Source organism: Palaemon carinicauda, chromosome 30 (assembly GCF_036898095.1).
Source record: "Palaemon carinicauda isolate YSFRI2023 chromosome 30, ASM3689809v2, whole genome shotgun sequence".
Lineage (NCBI taxonomy): Eukaryota > Metazoa > Arthropoda > Malacostraca > Decapoda > Palaemonidae > Palaemon > Palaemon carinicauda.
Window position 1 is genome coordinate 65,680,755 of NC_090754.1, and position 10,487 is coordinate 65,691,241.

At 36.3% G+C, this 10,487-nt stretch overlaps 1 protein-coding gene across 5 annotated transcripts in view; it reads right to left on the bottom strand.

The window, feature by feature from the left end:
• Window positions 1–1,477: 1,477 nt before the first annotated feature.
• LOC137623227 (uncharacterized) overlaps window positions 1,478–10,487 on the bottom strand; it is a 12,670-nt gene continuing 3,660 nt past the window's right edge. For all 5 annotated transcript variants that reach the window (XM_068353957.1, XM_068353955.1, XM_068353959.1 and 2 more), the window contains exons 3-5: window positions 4,037–4,210; window positions 3,646–3,733; window positions 1,478–2,787 (exon numbers count right to left, since the gene is read on the bottom strand). In XM_068353957.1, coding sequence (XP_068210058.1) covers window positions 1,666–2,787; window positions 3,646–3,733; window positions 4,037–4,210 — 1,384 coding nt within the window. In that variant the 3' untranslated portion in view covers window positions 1,478–1,665. The remainder of the gene's footprint in view (window positions 2,788–3,645; window positions 3,734–4,036; window positions 4,211–10,487) is intronic.

Genomic DNA, 10,487 nt, shown 5'->3' on the forward strand with positions numbered 1-10,487 from the left:
AACAACCAATCAGTGTTATGGGCCTTGAATAAAGGAACCATTAGGGAAGCAGTCTTTCCCGTATAGGCCCAAAGAATGTGTAGCGAAATGAATACATACCAAGCATGTGGGGCGAACAGTGCCATTTTTCTAATGGCATTTTCTAAGTAACGTAGCATAACCATAATTAGGGGTGCCCTTGTAAACTTCAAGAATATAGGAATATAGTGTGTAAAACAATCCCTTCTGGTTTTATTTGTGCATGAAATCTTCCTCCCATCGTGTTTTCTTAAATAAATTGAACCCCTATACGACCCAGATCGGGTCACATACATACATACATACATACATACATACATACATACATACATACATATATATATATATATATATATATATATATATATATATATATATATATATATGTATATAAATATATACACAAGCTCTTGTCTTTGTGTGATTTCGCCTGGGGCTCTGATCCCGAGGTCGTTAAGAGAATCCAGACATTAATGTATCTAAAATATATGGCTTATTTAAATATGAAAAACACGTCTAAATGTGCAAAACTTTATCTCATATATATATATATATATATATATATATATATATGTGTGTGTGTGTGTATATATATATATATATATATATATATATATATATATATATATATATATATATATATATATATATATATATATATATATATATATGGGGGCATTCTTTGTTTTCCACAGAATTCGGTGATAAGCTGGTGGAAATGAGTTGTCACTTTTTGAGTAGCCTATCCATAAAGATTAGAACAGTTGCCATTTTCTTAAGGGTATTCATGGTTTTCCACGGGAATCGGTGATAATCTGGTGGAGATGAGTTTTCATTCTTTAGTGGCTATGCCATAAAGACTACAGCTATTGCTTTATTCACTGATAGGTATTCTTTGTTTTTCACTGAAATAGGTGACAATCTGATGAAAATAATCTACTGGAAGTTAAGGCAAAGTCATGCCTGTGTATCATTGATGGTACTCCAAGGAAATTATTGGTGTTGAAATGAATTTCCAAAATAATGAAGTAGCCTAACTAGTTTGAATATACCAGGAGGGTCACTGGTCTGTTCTCGAATGATGTTTACTTATTGTCAAGACCAATAACAAAAGTAAAGATATTATAAATTTATCCTTAAGATAAGAACAAATGGTAAACATTTAATTGTGCCACTGAAAAAGAAAATGTAATATCCTTTAAAGAATATATCTACTGCAGATTAAATTAGACCTCGAGTGCCTGTCAGATTCATCAATCAAATTATCAGTAAATATGGATTTGATTATGCATTACAATAAAACCTCAAAAAAAACTTTACTGATGGTACTCAACAGACTCGAAGGATACACAGCAAATCGTACAAACTTTGAAAGCATTGCACGAAACGGAAAAATATTCTCAGCAAGGAACAGAAAGTGAAGTGATAAGTAAATATTATAGGAAACTGAATAGCAACCTTGCAAATTCAACTTCTTTATTTTACAGCAGCACAATACTCTTTCAATCTACACTTGTATAAATGAAATATGAAAGTTGTGGTTACTGCGGAAGCAAAGTCCAGGTAATTTTATTGCAACTAATTATACCCATGATATAAGTAAACCATTATTCAAAGCTGAATAGAAAGTCATGGTGACAAAAAAGTTCAAATGGCCACTTCTGTAACACACTTCACTATCTGTGAGCATAGCTTCTCTGCCACTTCAGGCATCAGCAAACCTTCATTATAATCAAAACTGATGGTGAATATGCCTCTAAACGTATGGCTGTTAATGAGGACAGGATAAGGAATAGAGTCAAAAGAGGATCCACGAACTATGTTTGTGATCCTAACATGTTCTCCGCCCTCAGTGACTAGACGAGTGACATCACCCATGTTGGAAGTAATGTAATCACAAGCGATGTGGTCTTCAGAATGGGGTAACTCTTTGGGAAAAAACATGGCGTAAGCTTTGTGTGCAAACAACCTTCCAGAAAAGACCTTTTCTTTCAAACTCTCTCCAAGGGTTTTGGCATAGTCCCATAGATGGTCACGAACATTTTTTGGAGTGTCCGAAAACAGCATGAGAGGGTAGCCCATATGTAACCCAAGAGGTACCGATGTTCTTGGTTTCCAAAACCGACGTAAATTAATGGTATGGAAGTTCTCAATCATATATGAATCCTCAATGACACCACAATCCATTAAGACATCAACAATAGCCATGTTTACAACAGCTGTGAATGCTGAACCAACAGTTACTTTTTCCTTCTTACATCGATGAATAAATCTCGAGGTGACCTCTCGATCCAGAACTCTCACAATGCTGGAAATGTGTTTCTTTTTGTTAGATCGAGGGAAGCTCTTTACCATTAATGGGGAGTGACCATTCTGGAAGAGGAGGTCCTCTTCTATCTTTGCCTTTAACTTGGGATTTCCTTCGAGCACCACTTTCTGCTCCATAATCAGTTTCATAGTTTCTTCGTCTGAGGCAAAATGTCCCAAGGGTTCTTCATCATTGATGGGCCTATTAGCAATGACGTCATTCAGTAATGAAATGAAGAATCCCATAATGTTCATGTTACTCGTCCCATCTGTCATTCCGTGATGCAGGCCAAAGATTATGTGGCTCTTGAAGGGAAGTGAAGGTTCTAGGTCGTTGGTGTCCTTGGCAGTGTCTGGGGAGTCAAACAGTAACCGGGCACAGAACAGTGGCCCAGTTTCACTCCTGTAAGAATGCTTACGCAGGGAATCTCTCACTTCTTCTAAAGTCAAGCCGTGAAGAATCTGAGTGATGAAAGGATTTTGATGTATTTCAGGATTATCAACAATATTGCTGAATTCTATAATGCGTATAATTTGTTATGGCATATCTCCTTTTCATGAAATAATTTGATTAATTGGTAGAACATGTTCTGGGGATGAAAATGAAAAAATACATTTTAAAGGACGCTTTACCAAATAATTCAAGTCTTCATTCGGACAAATGAATTGGAAGCTTCTGCTATGTTGATATTTTCTTACAAAGATTAGATAAATTTCACTTATATCTGCTTTATGTAATTATGAATTGAAGATACAAAATATCCATATGGATAAAAAATAACACATTAATATATGTGATACATGGAACTAATTAAAATGAATGATATCTCTACGTTCAAGTTCTGCTGCTGCAATTCTTCACTGACTTACTGCTGGGAAACTAATCCAGTATTTAGGAGGAAATGGGGTCCAATGATATTTAACAGAATGAGTCTTCAATAACTACGACTCGCTCAGGAACAAAAGCTAGGTCTTCTGGCTGTGGACACAAGTATCATGACGTCACACTATTATAATTAGACATTCAAAACGTGCTTTATCTCTTGATAATCCAGTCAACCTTAACAACCAAGTTTCCAAATAATGGAATGTTTAGGAGAAAATCAAGAATTACCAGATTAAGAAACTAAATGTTTAATTATGCTCCTAATTTTGAAGAAAATTCTTAAAAAGAATCTAAAAAACCACAGAGAGAAAGAAACAAAAAACAACCCCAAATAATGAATATCAATATCAAAAGACCAAGAACTTCACTCAAGCATATTACCAACCCACAAGGCGAATGCTATCAGAAAAAAAGATGTTTGTGGTGCCACCTACTTCCAAATCGATCTCTGGGTTTGTCGCTTTCCTGAACCATACATCGTCGCCACGAGTACCATAACAAACATTCAGATTTGAGACCTTCCTAAGATGATGGAATAAAGAAATATCATATTTGTACTTGGCAACATCCAAGATATGGTGGTATCTTTAAGCAAAGTTTAACAACGGTGTTACATGTTTCAGTCATTAAACCGAGTGAGTTGTATATTTTCATGAGTTCGGGGTATATGCAAATGAAAAAATACTATGACTCAACTTAATGAACGTTTGCTAATGTCGACTCACTCACGTTAATTTGTAAATGAACAAGTTGTGTTCATTCAGTTAAATAGCATAAATATCTACATCTTACACCCTAGGCAATAAGTCTGAAGCTTTGTCTTACCTGTACAGATGAGCAACAGCTTGCCTGACGTGCTCCTCCAGCAAGGGCTCGGTGCTGCTCAAGTCCAGCTGATACCAGATCAAGAGGTCCTCTTCCTTAAGATGGTAGGATTCCATCTCCTTCTCAGATATGGAGGCTTTCCGGATCCACTCACCCGTGAATATACGCTCGTCCCTTTCGGGTAAATCGTGTCGTGATATAAAGATATAATCATCATCGATATTACCATTATTCGGAAAATCTTACCATTATTATTATCATTATTACTAGCTAAGCTACAACCCTAATTGGAAAAGCAGGATGCTTAAGCTCAAGGGCTCTAACATGGAAAAATAGCCCGGTGCGGAAACAAAATAAGGAAAAAAATAAAGTAAATGAGAAATAATGAATAATTTACATGAAATATTTCAAGAACAGTAACAACATTGAAATAGATTTGTCACATAAAAACTATAAAGAGAGACTTATGTCAGTCTGAAGTTTGAACTTATGAAGTTCCACCAATTTAACTGCCTGATTAGGATGATCTTTCCACAATTTGGTCACAGTTAGAATAAAACTTCTAGAATACTATGCAGTACTGAGCCTTATGATGGAGAAAGCATGATTGTTTGAATTAACTGCATACCTAGTATACCGTGGAGGACAATACTGTCTGGAAAGCTCTGAATGCAAAGGATGGTCAGAATTATGAAAAATCTTATGAAATATGAAAAAAGAACTAACAACGATGGCGTCTCGGAATAATATCTAAATCACGAATAAGAAATCTAATGGACCATAAGTTCTTGTCCTATAAATTGATATGAGATTCAGCAGCTGATTACCAAATAGAAGGACAATACTCAAAACGAGGCATAATGAAAGAATTAAAACACTTAAAAAAAGACTGACCCCTCAAAATCTTAAAAGATTTTCTTAATTAGACAAATTTTGATGTAATTCACAAAGAAACAGACCAAATGAGTTTCTCAGAAGTAAATTTGCTATCCAGAATCCCACCTACAATTTAAAAGAGTTGCATAAAGTTAAACAAACATTATCAATACTGAGATCTGGATGTTGAGGAGCCACTGTCTTCAATCGACTTAAAATCATGACCCATGCACTAATTCTAGCTAGATATCTATTAAGGGATTCAGCAACCACAGATGAAATTTACACTAAGAGTAGCATCATGTGAATATGCAACAAGCTTGTTTTCTAAGCCATACACATATGTGTATATAGTATGAAAAGTCATGGGTCATGAACACTACCCTCAGGATCAACAGATATCACATTCCTATACTCAGAATGGTGCCCATCAATAACAACTCTAATCTATTACTCAAAAATTCAATCATGATGCTATGAAAAGACCCAACTATACCCAATTATTTGAGTGCAAAAACAAGGGGCTCATGATTAACACGGTCAAAGGCAGCACTAAAATCAAGGCCAATCGTACGAACTCCCAGACCACAATCAAGGGATTTTTGTACAGCATTTGAGAATGTAAGTGAGAAGGGAATCACATGCTCCAAGCCCGTTACGAAAGCCAAATTGCAAACTAAGGGACAGCTGATTACTTTCAGCATGCCTATTTAGATGTTTTACCAAAGCTGTTAATAAAAAACTTCAGATAATATAAGTTATGGAAACTGGGCAGTAATCAGCAGGCTACAGATACCATAAATATATATACTTAATGGTTATATTACCAATTCTCCAACAAGTACTAAAAGAACCTCTTCTTGCCAACTTGTAGTAAATAACACATAACATGGGGGCTGAAAAATCAGCAGTCTTTAAAAAAATAAAGGAAAAACAACATTTGGGTCTACACCTCCATATGCATCAAGATCCAACACGAGTGTTTTAATTTTACGGGACCTAAAAGGTAACTAGTTAGCTTAACCTCAGGGAATTCAGGAATGAGGAAGGTCAAGTTTCTCCTTACTCTAATTATTGTCAAACACATTAGTCAAAAGGGTTGCTTTTTTCTTCGGACAGTGAGTGACAGAACTATCTGGTTAAGTTAAAGAGGAACTATTACATCTACACCAAAAAGTGCAGATTTAAAGGTAGTCCACCACTCATGTTCCTGGATTGTACCAGAAAGGGTTTCTTAAAGTTTAAATTGTATTCCTTTTCAGATGTAGAACAAATTCTTTGAACAGTAGCTCCTAGCCGAGTATAGTTATTTCAAGTCAAATGGGATACTGTATATTACCCTTCCAAAGATTATAGGCCTCCTGCTTCTCCATATAAGCATGTCTACAATCATCAGTGAACCCGGGTTTGTCTTTCTATCAATTATGTTGACCACAAAAAAAAGGCAATCCTGAATCTAAATGAAAAACTAAAAATGTCAATTCTGGTCTAATGAGAAAAGAAATCAAATGAAATTAAATCAGAAACATGACACTAATCCAATTGATAATGGATTTTGAATTAGAATTAAGTCATTAATGTCGCCCTGAACTTTACATTAAGAATCATGGCAACAAAACACTTCACATTTTGAGAAAAAAAAAAAAAAAAAAAAAAAAACTACCACAAAAATGAAGATTCAGACAAGAACAATTATTCCTTACTGAATACAAACTTCTACACTGAACTATTTTAAAGGTCATCAACTTGCAAAGAAAGCAACCCAAAATTACAAATACCAAAAGTAAATTAAGAGTTGAAACGTAAAAACAAGTAATGTAAAGTTCCCTATCCGAATGCAATCAATGTACGGCGCCAGTTCAATCTTAGAAAGGAGTGTACCAACCGTGTGTCACACGATCGTACATAGTAACAACATTTTTTTCTTTTTTGTACATAATATCATTTGTATCTTCGCTCTCCCCTCGCACTGACAGGGACCTGAATAAACATGTCTGTTTTTCTCACCGTTAACTGTTAACAGAGACGGTTGTCGGTTGAACATGAAATTGCCTGTTATGTTTTTATGTCCTTCTTGCCTGGTCTTAATGTATATATAAACCGATGTTCTGTAATAAACTTACTCAGTTGCTTTCATTCCGCTTTTGAGTCACAACCTTCTCTCGGCCCGTCACATTGGTGACCCTGGAGTGACTCGCTCCTCTCGCCTCCCCCCCCCTTCACTGTTACTATGACGCCCTCAAAACATACCTTCTGCAACAGTACTCGCCGTCGTCAGCCGCCCGTATAGCAAAGCTTTTTCAGCTCTCTCATCAAACATTAGGGGACCAAAGGGCTTCACTTGCCCTCAGAGAAATGACCAGTATCACTCGCCTGCAACCTGCCGCAGACGGCTCTCCTCGTGAGGTGAACCTACCGTTTACCTGAACCTGTACGCGCTGCCACACCCAATGTCGATAGTTTACTCATAAAGGACTTGATGACCATAGCCGACACCCTTATGGACAGCCACTTCATGACCTACACCAACGCCTCCACTCCTGACGAAGAGGACACCTATTCAACGTCAACCGAAGTCAACGTGAATGCCGTAGTACACATACGCCTATGAATGCCATAGGACACATACGCCTATGAATGCCGTAGGACACACACGCCTACCCCGTGACAAGACGGAGCAGCGACAAAGCCACCCATCATCCACCACTCGCTCGTGCCCCAACCAACGACTTCTACAGCCACTCACTCCCGCCCATCGGCCGCAGTTTTGCTACTACCACTTCAGATTCAGGGCTGCTGCGAAGAAATGTATAGTATGTAATTTTTTTGGGGGGGAGCCATGTACCAACCGTGTGTCACACGATCGTACATAGTAACGACATTTTTTTTTTTTTGTACATAATATCCTTTGTATCTTCGCTCTCCCCTTGCACTGACAGGGACCTGAATAAATATGTCTGTTTTTCTCACTGTTAACTGTTAACAGAAACTGTTGTCGGTTGAACATGAAATAGCCTGTTATGTTTTTATGTCCCTCTTGCCTGGAATTGATGTATATATAAACCAATGTTCTGTAATAAAGTTACTCAGTTGCTTTCATCTGTCTTTTGAGTCACAACCTTCTCTCGGCCCGTCAGAGGAGAAAACAAATAAAACATGAATACAACTGTTTCTTTGAACAATAATACTGTTCTACGAAAAACTCACTCTATACTAATATAATAATTTCCTTATCTTACATAAATATGCATTTATTCAAAACCAAGTGTCAAAAGATGTAAAATATACAAACAGAATAGATATAATCTAGAACATTGCCTTGAATTTTCATAACGCACGAAACCTTCAGACAGAACTGAATACAAGTTCAAACTGATAAACCAACCTTATATCAAACAACAAGAAAACATAATTAATTCAACAGTGATTGACGCATTAAGGCAGGAGGTTTCAACCTCTATCATGGTTCCACGTACCCTATCAGTTGTTTTTTATGTAAACCAGGTACCGCCATCCCTTTGTGTGTGTCTCTCTCTCTTACACACACATTTTATATATATATATATATATATATATATATATATATATATATATATATATATATATATATATATATATATATATATATATATATATATATACTATATTTGTGTGTGTAAAAATAAAATGATCAACGCTGCTATCATCATCTTTATTTGGAAGCTTTCGACATAACTTCTATCATCTTCAGCCTATCTGCAATTGTTACAACATAAATTAATCAAAATTATCTTAAAAGGATAATTAGGAAGATATACTTCTAAGGACTACCCAACTACCGCTAAAATAAAATCAATAAAATAACATAAAACTATATAAAAATCCTCATTACTAATATAACCTAGTTACCCGCAGGAAACGACGACCACCCACCAGAGCAGCAACCCACAGACCTGCAAACAGATCAATGGGTCAACGGCAACAGGAAAGCCCTCATTCAAGCTGGGTTTTGTCTTAAAAATGTACAAAGACTCCAAGATTCTCAGTTGGCTGACCTACTATGTTGGTCACGAGATTTTGAAATTTTTTTTTAGATATGGCATGACCATATTTAAAGGAATTCCCATGTGCTTCGAATCTACACTGAAGCTGTCTAGTCGTGCTTCCAGTGTAGCACTCATTACAGAGCGCACATTGATAAGCTTCTAAAGCCCCGTCCACACGATCGAGCATGCCCGACGGGCAAACAGTGATACCAGACCACAATAGTTAGTAAGAATGAGGGTTAATGACGTCAGAAGCGGGAAAACCACAGACAAGGACCTGGCATCATACAGTGTTGCCAGATCCCTGCCTTTAGTTTTCCCGCTTCTGACGTTCTCAACCCTCATTTTCACTAACTATTGTGGCCTGGTATCACTGTTTACCCCTCGGGCATGCTCGATCGTGTGGACAGGGCTAATGAATCCAGAACACGAGGGAGTAAGTATGCTCTCCTTTTATTAAAAAAGTGAGCCAACTGAACGTTTATTTGTAAAAAATAAGTTTTAAACCTATATGGGGATAACACTTCCCCACAACATTCATAACCTCTGTTCTTAGACTCTCCGAGACATAACCGTATTACGGAAAGGAAAGAATTTTTTCTTACTGACTCTTAGAATTACTAAATTTTGCCTGTACATTTTACCTAAAAACTGCTTAACCTGATTATACTAGAGGTTCAGAGGGAACCCATTATTCATAAATGATGACTTTAGAAAATTTTACTTCATTGTGAAACCTCAGATAAGTTGAACGTACATGGTAACATCTATAAAAAAGTTTTTAATGTGTTAATTTTGTACATTTTTGGTTCTGAACTTAAAAAGTGAGAGGTTGTTTGTTGTTGGGGTATTAAAGCCAGGTTAGTCCTGTGAAAGTCTTTTATTTTAATACTGAAGTTTCAAAGGTATTATGTTTCCGAGAAACCAAGTCAAAGTATAATCCTGTTCACTTTCTTTTGTAAATGTTATATTAAATTATTTTGAATTTAAATAACATAAAAAGTGTTTACATGGTCTGAATTTTTTAAGCAAACTAAAAACAAGTGACAAATGATGATTAGCAATTATATACCACGTTCCACATCACAACTTTGAACATACAAAAAACAGAGAGTTTCATTTCAGCTCATCTTTGTAATTAGTCTGAAAAAATTACTTCTAGCTTCAGTAATGTTTCACATTTTTCGGTACCAGAGTTACTGAAATGGACAGAACATTCCTTATATGCCTATGGGATTTTTTTCAGTGGGAAAGGGCGTACCCACTGAAAGACATCTCGAGTTACCCCCAAGGAGTACCAGTACCCAAGGTTGAAAACCCCTGTAAAAGGCCTACCTCTACCTATGTCATTCCTTGATCACATATTGCTATCCACCAGAGCTACCAAGTTGTCTGAATCCACAAGAAATTTTACAGGTAGAAAGTTCATAGCCACTGTCATACTTTGTTACCATAGCAAATTTCTTCAAATTGTGTTAACATAACGTTCAAATATCTGAACGTGGTTCATTGGAAGTCTTGGGATAGGACTGGGAGGGCTCGTGGCTCAA